Genomic DNA, 21,425 nt, shown 5'->3' with positions numbered 1-21,425 from the left:
TGAAATTCAACCATATCAGACAACATCCATGGACACTCGGATGACATATCTCGATATCGAAAATCCTCAACACCAACAAATGCCCATGGACATGGACATCGAGCCACAAACGTCAATACTATGACACTCAACTTATTGACACCAAAGTTGATCAACAATCCATCGACTCCCAACGCGATCCTGATTATTCCAATCATGGATTCAGACCTCAGATACTGTCAGTATTATTTACTTCACTGGACTCTGATCTGGTTGATGCAGACCCACCATCATGGGTGGAAGACTTCCAAACTTACGCCAACCTTATGATCCGTATGGCTAAGTTTCTCAATCTCCGAATCCACCATCCTTCAACAGAACCGGCCGATCATCTATATGACCCAATCTCTAAAGATACAACTACTCCAGTACAGATCTTGATGCTTCTGTCTCTACTCAGCATTGCTCAATGATCCTGGACAAAACCAGCCTCTTCTCATACCATGTCTAAAATAACTACGACAGAGTCCATGATCCTGGAGCTCTTTTCTTCAAAAAGAACCAGCTCCAAACTCTATTTTTGTCGAAACCTCACAATCCAGATCTCAACATCGGCAAACCCTCACACCACCAAATAAAGAAAGTAGGATTGACTCAATGGGAAGATGGTTTTATTCGTCAGCAGCTTTCACCATGTGTGTCACTAACTACCAGGGAGCCGTGGGTACATATTAACGTTTCCTTTGGGACAATATGTCAACCTTTGTTGAATCTTTACCAGAAGATAAAAAGTACTTGCCCAAACCTTTCAACAAGAAGCTCTTTCCTTTGCCAAACAACAGATGCTTTCTGCTAGGCACACGGTAGATGCCACAGCAAAGTCAATGGCTACTTCAGTAGCCTTATGGAATTTTTCTTGAATAAGGACAGCTGGCCTGGCTGAAGATGCCTGCACATGTATTGAAGGCCTTCCATTTGACGGGGCAGGCTTCTTTAATGCTGAAACTGATGATATTTTGGAAAACGTGCAAAAGAAAAGATCAGCAGCTAGATGTTGGGGAGTTTATCCATCTTAGCAACAATGCCCCCATCAAAATCAATGGAGATAACCATAGAACTCATATCAAAAATTCCAATGTGCTCCTCCAAAACAAACATCTTATACACCCTAATTCAGAAATCAAAGAAATAAACCCCACCAACAACCCATTACTAGGCACAACGACCATAAGCCCAGACATCACTTTTGACACTTCCATGACTGAGGTCGCACACCACTCCACCCATCCTGCCCTCTGGAAACACATACCTGTCTGGGAATACATCACTACAGATGCCTGGGTACTCTCCATTATCCTTGACAGCTATTGCATCTGTTTCTTCCAACTTCCTTTGGCAACACACATCATCACTCTACCATCTCCAACACTACAGGACGAAATAAATTTAATCCTCAAAGATGCCATACAACCCATCTCACAACACAACAAAGGGTTTTTCTCTCACTATTTCACCACACTCAAAAAGGACGAAGGTCTTCGCCCTATCTTAGACCTACGAGAGTTAAAAAATACATCATTACCACAAAATTCTGTATGGTTACCCTCGAATCAGTTATCCCTTTACTCCGCAAAAATGACTGGTTCACAGTCATAGATCTCAAAGATATATATTTCCGTATTTCCATACATCCTTCACACAGAAAATTCCTTCAATTCCAACTAGGATCACAAGCCTACCAATTCAAAAGGCTTCCTTTAGGCCTTGCAACAGCTCCAAGAGTATTCACCAAGTGCGTGGCACCGGTTGCTGCTTACCTCAGGTTGCAAAAAATTCTCATATTTCCATATATTGATGATATGAGCTCCTCGTAGCTCATTCCCATTGCAAGGCCCAACGAGACACTCACTTCACCCTTACTCTCCTTCACGATCTCAGTCTCGCTGTCAACGAACAAAAATCAAATTTGAAACCTACAAAGATTATTCATTATATAGGCACATGCATAGATTCCACACAAGCTCTCACCTTTCTTTCTCCAGACAAGAGAGAAAATCTCATCACATTACTTCATGTTTTTACCCCTCAGGCTATGGTACCCGCCTTGACTGTGCAATGTGTACACCATGGCCTCTATGACTTCAGTAGTGCAGCACGTAGGTCTCAAGATGAGATCTCTTCAGTCGTGGTTTCTTGCCCTCTTCGACCCGCTCAAAGACCCTCCTCACACCACAGAATTCACCCCCCAACTTCAGTGGTGGCATTTTCTTCCCAATCTATCCATTGGACAGCCGTTCCGACAACCACAACTACAAATACAGGTCACCACCGATGCCAGCCTCACAGGTTGGGGAGCTCACTGCAAATCTCTCAAAATCCACATTGTGGTCTTCCAGAGAGAAATTGCTCCACATCAGTGAATTAGAGCTGTTGGCAGTTATAAAAGCTTGCAAAGCTTTCAGAAATCTCCTTGCTCGCAAGATGGTACAAATTGCCACCGACAACACCACGGCGATGTACTATATTCTGAAAGAAGGTGGTACTCACTCTCCAAGTCTCCTCTATTTAGCAGTCGACCTCTGGGAGTGGTGCCTAGCACATCATATCTGCCTCACAGCTTTACACATTGCCAGCCATAACAACGACTTGGCCGATCTACTCAGCCACACAAACTTTCAAGCTCATGAATGAGAGTTAGACCAGTCAGTTTTTCTTTGCCCATGCGAATGATGGGGCAAACCAACTCTCGACCTCTTCATCTCTGATGTGAATCGGAAGTGCAAACAATACTGCTCCCAAGCCGGCATTGTCAAACACTCCCAAGGAGATGCATCCATTGGCCAATGGCCCAAGACCCTCACTTACCTTTTTCCGCCATTTCCACTTCTCCACAAGGTTGTGGTTCGCCTACAACAAGACAAACCTGATGCCATTGTTATAGCCCTTGGTGGCCGAGACAACCCTGGTTTCCAGTCCTTCACAATCTCTCATCAGACATTCACCACCTTCCTTGCCTGCCGCAACTCCTCAAGCAGTACTCCAACCAGACTTACCAGTTATGCGCCTGGCAGCATGGAGGATTCCGCCTTGCTAATGAACGTCTTCTGCCAATCAAAGAAGCCCTCTGCTAGAAAGGCTTACCTGTATAAATGGAACAGATTCAAATTTTTCACTGAAGCTTTTTCATTGCCTTCTATTAACCCACCACTTGGGTTTTTCGCTTCATCTCAAGTCTAGCGGCCTTTCCCTCTCTTCCTTGAGAGTTTACCTCTCTGCCATAGTTTCTTATCAGCCCCCTAACTCTCCGGCAGCTGATTTCTTCAAGTATCCAACATTGAAACGTTTTCTTAAAGGTCTATCTCATATCTGCCCTGATACCCTGATACTTCCCTGCAAATGGTCACTAACACTAGTACTGCGACAACTTACTATATCTGCTTTTGAACCTTTAGCTTCAACTGATTTACGGCTACTTACCTTTAAAACAGTTTTCCTCGTTGCCATCACCTCAGCTCAATGAGCTAGTGATTCAGCAGCCTTACGTCATGACTATCCTTATTTACAGTTTTTTCTGGATGAAGTCAAACTATCCATGGATATTTCTTTCCTCCCCAAAGTATGTCAATTCCATCTCTTTCAGCTGTTTATCCTTCCTTCCTTCTTCTTGTCATCATCCACAACTGAAGAAAGAATCCTCCATACTTTAGACGTTATGCGAGCCCTTGCCTTTTACGTCCAATGCACCCAACCTTTCAGGCGTTCACCTCGACTTTTCACAAGTCACCAACCACCTACTAAAGGTCACCAGGTGACGTCTCAAACTATATCCAGATGGGTCACTTCAACCATTCACCTCACATATCAGCTGGCATGCAAACCAGTCCTGAAGGTGATTCGCCCTCACTTCACCAGAGCAGTGGCAACCTCTATGGCATTCCTACATGGTGTATCTCTTCCAGACATCTGCGCCTCTGCCACCTGGGCACAGCTATCCACTTTCATCCAGCATTATAACTTGATCTCCAGCAGAAGTCTGATGTGGCCTTTGAATGTGCTGTTCTAGCATCTACCTTGACGTGACACCCTGTCTCTGGGTAAGACCGCTTTTTAGTCATCCAGGGTGTGATTCACAGAAGCCACAAAGAATGACAGGTTACCCACCTGTGATTGTAGTTCTTTGAGTGGAGCTCTGTGATTCATACATCCTGCCTGTCCTCCCCACTGTCATGCCATTCTGCTTAATGTAGTGGCAGTTGACAGAACTGAATGGGGAGCCTTGGCACCAAGGTACTTATATGAAGGGGAGGGGCCGTATTCTAATGTGGGTTTTTTGCTACTGCAGAAGCTCTAGAACTTTCCGATGAGGCACCACGCAGGTGCGGATCACCCAGGGTGTGAATCACAGAAGTCCACTCTAAGAACTACTATTACAGGTGGGTAACCTGTCAATTCAATCTTACTGTGTTGTATAACATCTGTTTGATTTATTTATGTATCACTATAATGCTATTGCAACTTCTTATTAGTTTTTGGAGGACTGATTATCGATGAATAGAATCTCCAGATTCAAAAGAAGACAGTAAATACTACAAAAGCATGTCTCACAGTGCACTGAACTACAGGTTTGCTTGTTTACATTTTAGCATCCACTGGGCTCAATAAACCTGACAAATTGCAATTATCATCAGACTTGACCAATGAACAGAGAGCTCTGTGCTTGGCCCAACACTTTTAAGCTACCTACCATTTAGCCCCAGAGAGAAGATGACAAGGAAAACATGGGGACCAGACTTACCTTAGTCACCTGATGGTGCCTGGAGTGGGAGGCTTGGGCTAGGAGTATGGCTGCTTGGTTGAACTGATGTAGCATGGCAAGCCCCACATGGTCCCATGTATGGTGCTAATGATGCCGGGAGGCCTGCCATTGTGATGTCTTTCCACTGTCCATTTGCCATCAGGGGAAGCAGGATTGGTGGAGCAGAGTGGAGCAGACTTCATTTCGCTCTGCCTGCTGACCATATAAGTGGAAGTGCTGGCTGGATATGGCCATTCTTCCACTTGCCATTACCTTTTCAACTCTACATGCACTGCTTGGCTAAGCTAAGCTATATTTGCTGATCTAGTCAGTTATGTGTATTCTGGTCCTTTGTTCCTGCAGCCTGGGGACTGCTCAGATTTCAGGACATAACACTAGTTAGTGAAAGATACATTGTGTTGCCAAATAAGAAGATGTGTGGTGCCTTCACCAATACTTTAGACTTTTAATCAATGTTCCCTCTAATTTTTTGCTAGTGTGGGGTGGGAGCCTCATGTGCGCGGGGTTCCAGCTATGACTGAAAACAAATGGGCACCAATTCTGACTTGGTTGCGCAGCCCCAATCCAGTGTTTTAGAGGCGCAAGGCTACACAGCTTAGAGGGAACATTGCTTTTAATAGTGTATTTTGCAAAGATCGGAATATTACTTTGAGTCTTTCGTATAGACCACAATTTTGTATCTACAATAGTAACATTGCTGTAGGGGGTATTAATACCATTGCTCTTGTAGATCTTTTTTCATTTTGAATTGTGGTGCTGGAGGAGGCTCTTGAGAGTCCCCTGGACTGCAAGGAGAACAAACTTATCCATTCTAAAGGAAATCAAGCCTGAGTGCTCACTGGAAGGACAGATCTTGAAGCTGAGGCTCCAATACTTTGGCCTTCTCATGAGAAGAGAAGACTCCCTGGAAAAGACCCTGATGTTAGGAAAGTATGAAGGCAGGAGGAGAAGGGGACGACAGAGGATGAGATGGTTGGACAGTGTCATTGAAGCTACCAAATGAATTTGACCCAACTCCAGGAGGCAGTGGAAGACAGGAGGGCCTGGCGTGCTCTGGTCCATGGGGTCACGAAGAGTCGGACATGATTTAATGACTAAACAACAACAACAACAACAATACTGGAGTAGAGTTTCCCATGTAATGCCATTAACTTGCTCTTTTCCCTGTACAAGATGGCCTGTGGATTAATCTTCACCATATATTTGAGTTTAATAAATTGTTTTGATCCATGTGAAGCATGATATTTTGTTTTGTACTCAGAACAAAAGACCCTGAAGCCCGAGCCCACCCCTTTGTGTCAGAAAATACAGGGAGGGACACTGGAAATGAATGTTGTATATATTCCAGCTCCCTGGCCAAACACTACTTTTTATTTTAGAAGGAAAAACCACTAACACAATTGGGATTCATATACTCTGTCCTTCAGTGGATACCTCAGTCTGCGCTGAGGCCTACAATGGTGTACAGTCACCGTATTTTTCGCTCCATAAGACGCACCGGATCTTAAGACACACATAATTTTTAGAGGAGGAAAACAGGGAAAATATATTCTGAACCAAATAGTGTAATAAAATATTTAATAAACTATAACAGAATAACATTTGAACCATGTAAAGTGAACAGTGGCATTAAGAACCATCACCACTGTCATTAACAAATGGAGAGACTTAAAGCTTTGTGTACTCTAGTTTATGTACCATAAATTTGTGTACCATAAATTTAATTCAAGTACATATAAACCATTATCAGCCAGTGATAAGACCTATACCACTCTACCTATATTTTACATTTCCTTTCATCCACCTCCTCCCTATGCTTATAGAAATGTCTCAATAACAGATAAGATTGTTGTGCAACTCTGCCCAGCTACAGCTCAAGCCTATATTAAGTTAGAAATGGTTTGTCTGATTTGGCACTGCATTGAGAGGTCCCTTTTAGTTGCGTGGAGGATAAATAGTGGAATTAAACTATTTAACAGCTGGTTTTCCTTATTTACTTTAGGTTATGCAAAAGAACAGCAACACAAAGCTTAACCTGATCCCATTCACCAGCAGTAGCACATGCTCAGCATAAGACCAAATCTCCATTTTCTGACATAATTGAACATTTATAGCATGCAAGGCACAACAGGTTAGGCCACACAAAGCCATGAACAATGTTCTTGACGAGCCAAAAAACTGAATACAAGCTATACTAGCTGAATTCAGGAAGCAGGTACTGTAATCCAGTTAGAAGTCACGCGGCACAGTTAGTTTCCTTGCTGCAACACCCTTTGGAAATACATTCTCTATTAGATGCCCAGAACTAGTTGAAAAGTTTGCAAGTTGAATCCAAATTTCCCATAGAAATGCATTGAAAATTAATTAATGCATTTTTATGGGGGGGGGAGGTCAGAAACTTTAAAAAACTTAAAAGAAAGTCACTTACCAGGTACTGTAGACTGAGCCTGGCTCTTCACAGTGCCTTGGTAGACCCCAGAACAGCAAAAAAAGAGCCCCAAACAGCTAAAAGCCAGCAGGAAGCCGGCAGCCATTTTGTGCTCTTCTCCGCTCCTGCTCCTTTCCCCTCCCCTCTCCCCTAATAGCTGATTGGCGCTGGTCTGAACGGCTTCCCACACAGCTTTTAAAGCAAGTACTGGTATGCACGTTTCTACACAAGCAGGTTTCAACTCAAACGGAGCACCTTTTCAGCCAAGCACTAACCCCAAACAAACAGCTTTTAAACTAAATTTCACATTTTACAATGACAATACCAGGCAGTTCCAGGTCTCTCTCCCTGCTCTCTAACTGCTTGGACTAGCAAGGAAGCAGACAAGCAGCCTCTTCACTAACTAAATGTTTGAATTTCCCCGCTTTCCCTGCCTTCCCTGCATATTAGGTATGCTAATATCTGTGCACTGGAGGATTGTGGGAGGAACATCCAGCCCCTGATGAGGGTCCTGTGGGGCACCCAAAAACACTGAGTAGCTCCCTTGGCCTCTTTTGGGACTGGGGCTGTGCAGCCCTGTTCTGATCAGGAGGTGCAGCCGGGGGGTCACCATGCCTTTGGGGGACAGGGCACAGAAAGGGGCAGGAGGTTCAGGGGCCATTCCAACTCATACCTGGCAGGGGAGATACCATGATCATCAAAGTGGTTTTCCCAGGGTGAGGCTCATCTATTGCACTTTGGATGTGCTGACCTCTGTGATTTCCCCAAATGTGGGAAAATCAACTGCCTAAGTGGGGGACTGTGTTTGTGGTTTCCCCTGGTTTTTCTAGAATCACTCTTTCTTGTTTGGTCCTTGGCTGTTTTCATTGACTGCTGCCATAAGCCTGTTGGCCTTGTTGGTTTTCCAGGTGGGCTCCAGGAAGCAGATATTGGAAAGCCAACAGTGCAGAATGGTGAGGTCCAAATAGCAAGCAGTCTCTAGTGCCAGTTCAGAGGCCTCCCAGCATGGCAGTGGGAGGCTTCTGGGTGGTGGTGGTAGTGGTTGAACCCTTTTTTACTGTATTCACTCCATAAGACGCAATACTTTCTCCCCCCCACAATTTGGGGGAGAAAGTGTGTCTTATGGAGCGAAAAATACAGTAATTGCTTGTTCATCCCTTTTCCAAATACAACCTCGAACACTAATTAAATGGGTGGGCTACAGCTTCAGTGCCTTTTGTTTTGAGTACAAAACAAAATATATATTTAAAACAAATGATAAGGTACCTAGGAACCAGTACTCTAGTTTAAAAAAGGAGGTGCTTAATGCTTCTGAATAATATCTAAGTCTCATTGACTTCCATGTCTGAGAGTTAAGTAAATCCTTAATTCCCAGTGAGACGCATGAGAAAACAAAGTTTCATGCTGGCTGATTTTGGTCCAGTATTGCCCCACCCATTAAGATTGTTTTCTTTCAGCAAAATTCTGAAACAATATTTTTCTGATAAAGCTTCACCTCAAAAAAATTATTTTTTAAACTTTATCTGAGAGAAGACCCAAAGTCTCTCTATACTTGACATACAGTAGTTTCAGTGCTAGACACCAGATAGCCAGTTTTCAGATTAAAATTACACAGCAGCATGCATTTTCTCTCAAAATAAATTAGGCAAATCTTTTAATTTGCCTGTAGTAAAAAAAAAGTATGGTTTTATAGTCTGAAGACAAATAATGCTTCAGGATAGTTCAGTGGTTTAGGTATCTGGCTATGGAGCTTGATTCCTCACTGTGTCTCCAAGGAAAAGAGCTAGCCTTTGTAGTCATGGTGGCGCAGAGGGACGTGCTGCTGCTGTGGGCTAAACAGCAGAAGCCTGTGCTGCAGGATCAGATCAGCAGTCATAGGATTGAATCCACACGACGGAGTGAGTTCCCGTCGCTTTGTCCCAGCTCCTCGCCAACCTAGCAGTTCGAAAGCATGCAAATGTGAGTAGATAAATAGATACCATCTCAGTGGGAAGGTAAAATGGCATTCCCTAGTCATGCTGGCTATGTGACCACGGAAACTGTCTACGGACAAGCGCTGGCTCTACGGCTTGAAAAAAGGGATGAGCACCGTCCCCTAGAGTCAGACACAACTGGACTAAAAATGTCAAGGGGAACCTTTATCTATGTAGTCATGGGCAAGCTGAATAGTCCCAGGGCACCCCCAGAAGAAGGGAAAGGTAAACCACTTATGTATATTCTTTACCTAGAAAACTCTGAAAAGAGTCATCATAACTCTGAATTGACATGACAGCAAGCAAATATTATTATTACAAAAGAGAGAGAGCGGTGGGAATTTGCAAGTGAATTTTAATACTTTTGCCAGTTTGTGGCCCTTGATAAATTACCTCCAAGAGAATGTGACCATGGATAGGAAATAAAGATTTGCTATTCCTATTTGAAATCAGTGTCCTCCTTGATCTTTGAAGACTGATGCAATCTCCCTGTTGAATGGATTTTCTTTTCCAAGAATGTAAGGCCATTTACGGAGTATCTTCTCCCACAAGATTCTTGTTCCAAGGGCAGAAGCAATCTAGAAGTGATCAAAATTTCATTTCAATACCTTGAGAGGAAGAGCTTTTTAAAATTTTACTAATTCATACATCTTTCTTCTCTCCAAAGTGACCTAGAGTGGCACAAAACACAATAACAATGCATATACAGTGGTGCCTCGCATAGCAAGGTTAATCCGTTCCGGATTAACCTTCGCTATAGCGAAACATCGCTAAACAGAATTTAAAAAGCCATAGAAACGCATTGAACTTCGTTCAATGCGTTCCTATGGCTTTAAAACTCACCGTTAAGCGATGTTCCTCCATAGCGCCGCCATTTTCGCGCCCTCGGTAAGTGAGGGCAGGGCACGAAAATGCAGCGCGGACCTTCTGGCGGCCATTTTGGAACCGCCGATCAGCTGTTCTCCCCCGCTTCGTTATGCGATATTCGCTAAGCGAATCACTTAGCGAATATCGCAAAGCAAAAAAAGGCATAGGGGCCATCGCTGAGCGAATGCTCCAGCGATGGCCCAGAGCCCCTCGTTAAGCGATTTAATCACTCAGCGGGGCACTCGTTAAGCGAGGCACCACTGTAATAAAATATTCTATATAAATGATGGAATACAATAAAACCTAGGAAAAACATAAACATGAACATATAAAATGCACATGTAACTGGTGAATAGCCTCCAAAGGCTCTCTGAAATGACCCTGTCTTACATCTCCCTCTGAATCCCCTCAGAGATGTTATACTTTGCAGAGTCCAGGAAAAGAATTCCAGTGCATGGGGACAATGTCATGGAAGGATCTTCTTGGAATACAGTACACTAGGCTGGACCGCTTTGGCAGTTGGCACCTGGTAGAGGGCAGTCTGATAAATATATGGTTGCCAAGCAATGTAGAACTTTTAAGATGATAACCAACATTTGGAATTGAACCTGGAAAACCATTGGCAACCAAATGCAGCTGTTGAAAAATAGCTGTCATATGATCTTAACAGGAAGCACCTGATATCCTAGCTGCCTCATATTGCACCAGTTCTTGCTTCCAAGTTGTCCTCAAGGATAGCACGAATCACAGTAGTCTAATCTTGAGATTACAGTTGCATGGATTAGTGTAGCCACATTGGCCTTCTTTAAGTAAAGACATCTGGCTGGTGGTAAAGGAAGAAATCTCATCCTGGGTAGGTGTGCTGGTTCCTTAGACTTCCTTTGCACATAACATAACAGGGAAAGGATAAATGAAATCTCTGTTGCAAACCTGGTCTGAAAAGCAGATTAGTCTGCCTGGTACACTGTGACAACAGTTTCCTAGCTCATTAATATGTTTTACTTCAAGCTGTCCACTCTGTGGTGGTGTCTCCTCTTACTGTGTAAATCTGCTTACATCTTTGAAGTTGCACTCAGATGTAAATAATGATGTGATTAAAATAAGGTGCTATAAGCAACTCAATTAAATTAATGACACATACATCACCATTCACATCATAATGTTTTCAGAGCTAATAAATAGGTGTACAGTATATTCCAAAGTAAATTAAATTAAAAATCAATTTAAATTTAAATAAAACAATTGTTTTTTGTTTTGATTTGGTTTTTCTCTTTTCCTGCTATCTTCAGCATTCCCTGGCAGTATTGGTTTTTCCAGAGAATCTTGCCTTCTCATGCCCAAAGTATGACAGCCTCGTTTTCATTATTTTTGCCTCCATGGATAGTTCAGGCTTGATTTGATCCAGCACCCACTTGTTCATCCTTCTGGTAGTCCAGGGTATCTGCAGTGCTCTCATTCAGCACCATATTTGAAACAAATCAATTTCCCCCCTTGTCACCTTTCTTTACTGTCCAGTTTTCACACCGACATCTTGGTCTTGGTCTGCAGTAACACATCCAGTAACTTGATCTTTTCCGTTTCCTTCATGGCTGCCCTTCCATCTCAGTCTTCTGATTTCTTGGCTGCAGTCTCCATTTGGATTGATGATTGAACCAAGGTAAACAAAATTTTTAACAATTCCAGTTTCTTTATTGTCAACATTAAAGTTGTGTAGTTCTGTAGTCAGGTTTTCCTCCTTCTTAAGGTTGAACTGCAGTCCTATTTTGGCATTTTCTTCTTTCACTTTCACTCAAAGTTATTTTAAGCCATTGCTGCTTTCTGCCATAAGATAGTGTTGCCAGCATATTTTAAATTATTGATGTTTTTTCCACCAATTTGCACTCCTCCTTCCTGTGAATCTAGTCCAGATTTCGGTATGATGTATTCTGCATACAGACTGAACAGATAAACAAATAAAATATATCCTTGTCTTACACTTTTGTCTATAGGAAACCATTCTGTCTCTCCATGTTCTGTACAGGCTATACATAGGGTAATCATGTGCTGAGGCACACATATTTATTTCAGAATAACTCATAGTTTCTTATGATCTACACAATCAGAAGCTTTACTGGAGTCTATAAAGCATAGACGGATCTTCTGAAATTCTTTATCCTCCAGTAGCCAGCAGATATTTGCAATATGATCTTGAGTGCTTCTTCCATTTTTGAAGTCCAACTGGCACATCAGGCATTTCTCCCACCTTACAGGGCAAAAGCCTTTTGTTGCAATACCTTGAGCATCACTTCACTTGCATGGGAAATTGGAGCAATGGCCCTATAGCTACTGAATTCCTCGGCATCTCCCTTCTTGGGAAATGGAATATATATAATATTTCCAGTCTGTGTTTTGCTTTCCATATTTGTTAGTGTATTCTTGTTAGGAGTTTTACAAATTCAGTCTCTGTGCCTTGAAATAGTTCTATCGAAATCCCATTTACCCTTGGTAATTTACTGTATTTCTTTACTATGATTTCAGAGCAGCTTCACTTTGTAGAATTACAGGTTCTTCATCGCAGGATTCCTTTTCAAAAGAGGCTGTCATCCTTTTATCTCTTCTGTAGAAGTCTTCAGCATACTGTTCCCACACTTTATTCGTTTTCTCCTGGTCAGATACTGCACTTCCCTGTTGGTTCTTCAGCATTCTTAAACTAGGCTTAGATTTCCCTTTGATTTCTTTGATCTTCTGGAAAAGACTTATTGTTTTTCTCCTTTTGTTGTTCTCTATTTCTTTGCACTGGTTATTGTAATAGTTCTCTTTTTCTTTATGTGACAGTTGCTGAAAAGCTGTATTCAGGACTCTGACCCAATTTTGCCCCTTTTTACTTTTGCTTCTTCCCTGTCCATTCCCATTGTGTTTCACCCATCATCCATCAAGGTTTTTCTTTTCTTTTTACTACAAGAATTGCCTTTTTGCATTATTTCCTAATAATATCTCTGGTTTAAATTCACAATTCTTCTGGTTCATGGTCAATTGGGTTTAGTAATGCAGATCTCTTCTGTGGACTTAAAATTCTTCAGGAATGTTGCTTAAATTATAGTTTGGCACTAGGATTCTTTTAGTGCTCATTTTCAGCTTTACTCTAATGCTGGATATTGACAATTCATGATCAACAACATTATCTGCTCCTGGTCCTGTTCTGGCAGAAAGAGTACAGCTTCTCCATATTCTGCTTCCCATTATGTAGCATATTTGATTTCTATATTGGCTACCTGGTGAGGTTCATGTGTACAGTTTTCTGTTCAATTGTTTGAAACATGTATTTGCAATAAACAGATAGTTGGCTTTGTAGAACTCTATGAGTCATTCTACTGCTTCATTTCTGACACTAGACCACATTTTTCAGTAACATTTGGTTCTGCTTTGTCTCTTGCTTTTGTGTTCCACTCACCTATGATTATAAACGTGACTTGTTTTAGTGTGTGATCAATTTGCTCCCAGATCTTTGCATAAAAGCAAAAACCTACAACCATCAGATTATTTTGCTTCATAAAGTTCTTTTGAAATGCACAGTCATGTCATATGTACAAAACAATCAACCATTTATGCAAATGTTGCCTTTAAAGCTAAACTATCCCTCAAATAGTTATTTGAGAGTTGAACAGCAGAGGCTGGCATCATGAAGAGGGAAATACAGCCTTTTCTGGTTAAAATGATACAGGAGATGGTGGAATTGTATAATATTACAGCTACATCCAATACATATACTTCCAGAAGCCATTCATTAAAACACAGTCTTAGGGATGGAATTGCTAGGCATACTATACTTGGTAGGAGCTCTGATCCCTGTTAGATGTGATTTGTTTCTGAAAATTCTACTTGAATTTTAAGCAGTTCCAGTGCAGAAATCATTTGTTCCGACACATTCATAGTTACTGCTAGAAGCAACTAGGCAGTTTTCCTATTGTAAATCCAGCAGTGACAGGTTGGTCTGAACAAAAGCCATTTCAAGCTAAAACACCCCCCCCAATGGGCTTTTCTCAGTGAAATGATATATTTTAGTTATTACACAGAGGTGGGGAAACTATGATCCTCCAGATATTGAACTGTTACTCTCAGTATTCCTAATCAATTTCTGTGGTGGTTGGGGTAGGTCTACTCTTGGTATATAAGAACCATAACGCAAAACCAGATGTGTATTTCCTATCGAGTTCTTGCCAAGGAGGCCAGGGGCATGGACTGGATGGAAAGGAATCTATATAGTTCTATAAAATTCTTAGGGAGAAGTTGATTCCAGTATGAATAGGGCAGTGATTGCTGTCAAGACCCAGTAGAAGTCAGTGGGCCAAATGCTGATATTGAATTAATTTGTTTCTCTATTGCAGCCCAAATGTTCCATGTAAGATATTGTTGGGGGAGTATTATTCAATTAACAGAATGGAAATTACCTGGTTCTCTGATAAAATGAGCACTCCATAATTAGTTTATTTGTTTATTACACTGACTTATATAACATTACTACATTATTTAATGTAATTATCAGTCCCTTCCCTACAATCCAAGATTCTTGAAGGTTATAATGATTAATGTGGTATAAACTAGTTGCAAGCAGATATATGAGATAAAAGGCTAAATTTAACTGTTAGGCCACTTGAATCAACAGAGCTTATGTTAGTGTTTACTCAGCCTGTCCTGCATGCAATGGCCCTACTCTAGTTAGGGATAACAATTGGATTTAGACCAAACCCTTTAACAACATCTTTTGTACATGAGATGGAATTCATTTGCTATATAAAGGCTGGGCTACAGGCTGGATCCAGACTTGATCATATTTTGAGTATACTTAATTGAACTGCTAGGATTTAAGTTAATTATGACTAAGTGAAATCCATAATTTCCATAATGGGTAATTTTCTTCCTCTCAGCTGGTATTGTTTATAAAGTACTATTTTGCTGATGTTTCTTATTTGTTTTAAGAAATACAGTTTAGAAGTATTTGTATGTAAATAAGTCATTTTTCAGGGCTGCCCAATATATATCTACTCAAACCATTTTAGTTCAATGGGCCTTATACAGTAAGAGTGTATAATATTGCAGCCTCATTTTATTACAGAAAATTTTGAATAATGTTTGAAGCACCTAGTATGAATTTGTGTCAGCTTGTACACACATCTATATTGACAGAATGGTATGTAAAAAGTTTATATCTGGAAAATCCAAGAGAAGCGTCCAGTAATGGCAACCATTTCCCATTAAGGATAGGAAGCACTACATATTTGTATGGGGTGAAACAAAGTGACTTGGTAGCAGACAATACTGGACTCAAAGGAGAGAAAAGAAGCAAACATTAACCACATACTTTATGTCTGTTGAACATCTTGTGTCATTTTTAAGTGCCATCAAGTTGTTTTTATTTATTTTCTTTATTTGTATTAGAGTGTTGCACAACCCAAAATTATGGATGTATGTGAAATACAGACAATATCATAAACAAATCAGAATGTCAAGACTTCCTGACCAGAAGTGTGCTACTTCAATAGCATTATTTGTCTCATCAACAAGTTTGCAATGAAATGCTTCTGGAAGTGAAGGACATTGCCCAGGTGATGCCCGAGTCTACTAATAATACTTTCCCACTGTTTGGGAGGCTCCTTCTATGGACTGACAATGACACTACAGATGAGAAACCTCCTGAAAATCCTATCATTAGCAGTTCTGCTCAGGTGCAAAAGTAGGCAATACCTTTATAGACCACTAAATATATATATCATCATACAATATGCAAACTTTTGTGGATCAAGACCACTTTGTCAGGTGAAAAACTTCAAAAGTTCATGTCAAGAAAGATTTTGCCAGGCATGTCTTTCTTAAATGTAAGTCAGGAAAGATGCAGGCAGCATTAGAGTTGCTTTAAAGTTACTGCAGAGGCAGCTGTGGATTGGATATCACACGCCAATTCTTCAAACAAAGAGTTACAGGCCATTTGCACGTACACCGTCCCATTTGGCCATTCTTTGAAACGGACATGTCTCTGCTTGGTTGGGGTTGGGGTGTGACACAGAAAACGTGAGTCTTCCATCTGGGAATTGAGGTGATAATTTAGTAAACTCAGTAGGTTTAGCCAATTGGGGTCAGATTAAAGTCAAAATAATACTTTTCACTTTTCACGGCATTTTTGTCTATTTTTTAAGATGAGTTTTGTCTTCTCATTATATGCCCAAAAGTATAACATGGGCTCATGGTTATTGGCAATGTCAATGCATATGGAAGTGCTTGGAAGGCAAGATGAACAGCATGGTGTATAAGTGATTATATTTCGATGCTTAAAGTTACACTGGCTGGCAGTGGGTTTGGCTGCAGGCAAGTTCTTGACCTTTAAGACAAAACAGAAAAAAATGCACATTGTTGCCCCTTCCTGTCTCATTGCTTTTGGGAGGAAGTTTTCAATTTTTTCATGTTTTTATATCTAGCATGCCTGTGCCACCCTAAGAGAGTATTTTAAACAAATACTTTCCTCTGCCTCTCCAGAGAAGGAGAGGAAGTATTTAATTTACCAGTGTCCTGAAATGGCTCTCTTCTTAAGCCACTTCATGATATGGCAAATTGACAGCAGAAGATGGAGTTTTATTTACAGCTTCATGCACTGTCTATAGTTTGAGTGACAGGGAGGAACTTTTCTGGGCTAGGGTGCTTGTCTATCTATGCAGCACGAAAAGTCATTCCTTCCAGAGTTTGAAATTCAAAGAGAGCCCTGCCTCTCCGCTGAGTGTTCTGTCCTTCTCTTTCGATGGTTGGTGGCAGTTGTTTGTTGCTGTTCATCTGTTCATTTGGTTGCAAGTACATATACAGCAAAGAAAACAGCAAACCCAAATCTGTAATTTAAAGCAATTGCAACTAAAGAAACAATTTTTTAATTCTTTCTTCTACCAAGGTCTCAGAGTGAGTTATTGAGACTTTAAGTGCCAATTAATGAGAAAGGGGTGGACTTCCTGTGTCTCAACAAAATCCCAGCCACCAAACAGGTTCTCATATTGATACAATTCTTTTAAAGACTATGATCAAATGTCCAATGACTGGTTTTACATTGATCTGTTCTGAATTCTCACTACAGAAGGACAGCCAAACAGCACTATCTGGACAGACAGTGGTCCTTAAAGACCCAACAGAGGTTGCCTAAAGAGCCTTTCTCTTTGCAATCGAGCACCAAGATGGTCATGGAAAGACAATACTGCATGCATGAGTATGTGGTCCAGGGGACAGTCAGGTTTCTTTTATTGCTAGGGTCCCTTTTATCTTCTTCCCACTCATCCCATCCCTGCTTTTTACCTGATTAGGATGAAAGCCATCCACAGGTTCAATCAGCTGCCAGGTCTCTCCTCCCAACTTGTGCCACAGCTCAGTAACTGCAAATCAGATAATTAGAGAAAATTATGCACCAGACATCCAAACACCACATCCACTTCACATGGCATCAGAGGCAGTATTTTTAGCAGATGCCTGCTGCACAAGAAGATGATAATGATTTATGTAACACTGTCGGAGCAGTACTATATTCAATCCTCTTCCCTTCCAGGCAGAATTTTCCAGGATAGTAATGCAAGGGTAGGTTTTTGAAAATAAAAACTGGTAGAACCAATTGTAATTATTTTAAGTAAGAATAAGAATGAGACAAAGTTAGAAATTTTAAAATTAATATTGATTTAGAACTACTATTTTCTATGGTTTATTGGCTTCTTCCTCGATACCAGATTTCAAGGTCATCAGTGCATGAAAACAAATGATAAAGTTGTAGCCTTACATGCATCTGGCCCTGAAATATTTAGATACATCATCTTTCTTCATATTTATATTACATTTTGTTTGTTAATGTGTAACTTTGGTGGATCTAGAAGCCCATAACCCAGAAATCCAGCAGAGGTCACACACACCCCACACACCATCAAAAGGTAGCATGGCTTCCAGGAATGCTGTTCCCTTTTAAACCAAGACATGATTACCCACACATCTTAGATTTTTGACAAAAAAAATAGGTTTTGAGGAAGAACCTCTTTCTGTCTGTGTATTCTGTGAGTTAAAAACAAACAAACCTTGGAAATACAGTGGACCCTTGACTTACAGACGGCTTGATTTACAGACTTTTTGAGTTACAGACTTCTCTGGCCGCAAAATTTAGATTTGACTTGCAGACTGAGATCTGACTTACAGACCAGAAAAAAACCAAAATGGAACAAAAATGGCCTGTTACGGGATTAATGGATTTTCAATGCACTGTAGCTCAATGGTCGGATTCCAAAGGATCTCCTATATGGAGAATTAGTGCAGGGAAATTGCCCCAGAGGGAGACCACAGCTGCGATACAAGGACATCTGCAAGCGGGATCTGAAGGCCTTAGGAATAGACCTCAACAGATGGGAAACTCTGACATCTGATCGTTCAGCCTGGAGGCAGGCAGTACATCACGGCCTCTCCCAATTTGAAGAGACCCTTGTCCAGCAGGCTGAGGCAAAGAGGAAGTCACAAAGGAAGCAAAACCAGGGAGCTGGACAGGGGACAGATTGGATTTGTCTCCAGTGTGGAAGGGATTGTCACTCTCGAATTGGCCTCCTCAGCCACACTAGACGCTGTTCCAAGTCCTCCATACAGAGCACGATACCATAGTCTTTCGAGACTGAAGGATGCCTACTACTAGCTCAATGGAGACTTGACCTACAGACTTTTTGACCTGCAGCCACCATTCCAATATGGATTAATTCTGTAAGTCAAGGGTCCACTGTACTGCCTGGACTGTATTTTCCCTGCCTTCCCTGAACCTTTCTTGACCTAAGGAAAAAAGAAACAAAATATCCCCCTCTAGTGGTTGAAGGAGGAATAGCAGCTTCCCATTAATTTCTATGGACGGAAAAGAGCAGATATGGATCAAATGATTTTCAATGCATTCCTATGGGAAATGCAGATTTGACCTGAGAACTTTTTGACTTGAGAACTGCCTACCAATACGGATTAAGTTCTCAAGTCAAGACCCCACTGTACATATTTAAATACATGAATTTGACACAACTCCAGGAGGCAGTGGAAGACAGGAGTGCCTGGCATGCTCTGGTCCATGGGGTCACAAAGAGTCGGACACGACTAAACGACAATTCATGTAGATGTAAACAATAATGAAGACATTTGCAGAAATGGAATATAATGGATTTTGGAATTAATACATATGGAGCTGAGAAAGTCTGGAAATAAACAGCTATCTCAGAGGTGCAACAAAGATGAAGAAAAAAAATATTTGTATGCATCATGGCCAATCTAGCATTGTTTCCACTTATACTATCCAGACTGCATTAAATCAGATTCAGCATGAGATTTTGACCACTTGCCCTCAAGCTGTATATCTTGCAGCATCACAGCTTAGATAAGCCAATTAAATCAAGGAGACCCTCTTCCCAAATGCTTAGAAGTTCATGAGTTGGATTCAAATTTAGACCAAGCAACTAGGTTGACTGAAATAAACCTTCTTGCTCCATCCTTCCGACTGCGGATTCTTTAAAAATGTTGAACAAAAGATAAGGCAACACTGATAAAGGGGGTGAGCTACGGTGGAAAGAGGGAGGAAAACTCAGATAAAGGGGTGGCAGAAGCATAATCTCTTAGGAGAATGCATCATCACCATCATAATCCTAGAACTGCAGAGCTGGCATTTGGCCTCAGAAAGCAGATCTTGGATCTAGCCCAAGAAAATAACTTCTAGTCTTAGCCACAAAGATACAGGTGATCCTACTTTCACTGAGAGAAACTCAGCTTCCCACTCTAAAGCAGGGCTGGGTAAACCTCAGGCTTCGTAGATCAAATTTATTTTGTACTGTAAGCTGGAGCGAATGGCAAAATGGTGGCACAGGGGAAACATACCAAGTAGAATGGAGGAGGAGGGTGTCCATGGGAACTTACACAAGAACCTGTTTTCAGCATTAGAATCAAGGAGCATTTTGGATGCCTGGTTTGCCTCCCATGTTTTGTTCATTTCAGCAATCCAGTAGAGAGTTGTTGTCAGACCCTCCAGAAGCAAAAATGAGTCACAGATCATTTCACATTGTGAGTGCTCCTCAGTGTTTTGGAAGAGGGGTAAGCCGCATTTGAATGTAATGAATAGCATGTTAAAAAATTTATTCATAAAACAGTCATGCACTCTTGGCTGAGGTGAGGCCCTATGCCAAAGCCAAATGGTTCAGTTAGTTTAAAAGAGACTTCAAAATACAAACACCCATATTTTAGCCGGAGAGAGCACTGGAGAAGAGTGATACCTAATAAATACACAGATACTGAATAGAGACCAGCCCCTCATGGATTCAGTGCCAGAACTCTGAAATTATAGAAGTCAGGATTTTGTCTAAAGCAAAAAGAAAAAGAAAAGTAAAAAGTAAAACTTGCAACTGCTGCTAAATAATTTATATTTTGGGACTCCAAAAATGGTTTCCCCTGACTTTAGCAAAACTGAAAAATGGGTCAGTGATTAGAGTAAAAACAGCTTAGAAGAGAAACTTGACAATTGCCGCTTCTACTAAGCAGAAGCCTTTAATTGCAAACATGCTTATGGGGCTGTGAAATTCATTGCCAAAGTGTCTGGTGTGTTGTGATGGCTTCTGTTTATCAATCTGAGAATGTTAATCACATTGCTCCTCACTCCCTAGCCTCCTAAATTTGACATAATATATTTAACACATCAAAGTAATTTGGCTCATCAGCAGTTCAATAATAGCTTGCACAAAATATTAAGAAGGCATTCAGAATGATTTTGATTCAAGCAACTTCTCCATTAATAATATATCGTAAGTAACGAATAAGTGATTGCATAACAAAGTGAAAGGAATACTAAATAACTGTGGCCAGTAAGTGTCAAAGCACTTCTTTCTAGCTTGAGTGAGAAAGATCCAGAATTGGCAGCAAATATTCACATGCAATTTCCTTGCTCGGTTGGCAGTCCCATTTGGATGGACAGAGCACATTCATAAACACCAGTGATGCAGAACAAGCCCCAGGTGGCACAAGAGTAGCAAGGGACTGTGGGAGTTGTACTAAAAGACGCACTGGCAGGGCCAATGATATAAGCAATGATCCATGAAGTCTGACTAATCTTGCTAGCTACCTATCTCAAAGGAGAGGTGGGCTCTTGTATTTAACACCAAACTGTGTTCAGCATGCTTCCAAATCCAAAGGAAGGTCAGGACCAGCAAGCCTGGTGGCATCTATGAAGGCCATTATTTCAGGATCCATAATCTCAATAGAATAAGGCACCCCACCCACTAAGTGAATCCAAATAATAATGCATCACCAAATATGGCAGCAGTCTTGCTACTATTACTGATGTTGATGACTCTAGCAAACAATGGAACTG

General features: G+C 41.2%; 1 protein-coding gene, 1 long non-coding RNA gene and 1 pseudogene across 4 annotated transcripts in view; 1 reads left to right on the top strand and 2 right to left on the bottom strand.

Annotated features, from left to right (window-relative positions):
- AOAH (acyloxyacyl hydrolase) overlaps window positions 1-21,425 on the bottom strand; it is a 196,849-nt gene that overhangs the window by 2,265 nt on the left and 173,159 nt on the right. For 2 of the 3 annotated variants that reach the window (XM_020788153.3, XM_073003782.2), the window contains 2 exons: window positions 17,369-17,445; window positions 9,535-9,774 (listed from right to left, as the gene is read on the bottom strand). In XM_020788153.3, the coding sequence (XP_020643812.3) occupies window positions 9,646-9,774; window positions 17,369-17,445 (206 nt within the window). In that variant the 3' untranslated portion in view covers window positions 9,535-9,645. Of the gene's footprint in view, window positions 1-9,534; window positions 9,775-17,368; window positions 17,446-21,425 lie in introns of those variants that run through there. The other variant, XM_073003781.2, reaches the window with a different exon arrangement.
- Window positions 1,316-3,171, bottom strand: LOC144583546 (uncharacterized). Its single transcript, XR_013537372.1, has 3 exons — window positions 3,033-3,171; window positions 1,797-1,922; window positions 1,316-1,407 (listed from the first exon to the last, which is right to left on the bottom strand). It is a non-coding gene; the product is annotated as an uncharacterized LOC144583546 (long non-coding RNA).
- Window positions 7,889-8,043, top strand: LOC140701493 (U1 spliceosomal RNA; annotated as a pseudogene).

This window comes from Pogona vitticeps, chromosome 6 (genome assembly GCF_051106095.1).
Source record: "Pogona vitticeps strain Pit_001003342236 chromosome 6, PviZW2.1, whole genome shotgun sequence".
In the NCBI taxonomy this organism is placed as follows: Eukaryota; Metazoa; Chordata; class Lepidosauria; order Squamata; family Agamidae; genus Pogona; species Pogona vitticeps.
Note: the sequence above shows the minus strand (reverse complement) of the source record. Positions and strands in the feature narration are given on the sequence as shown.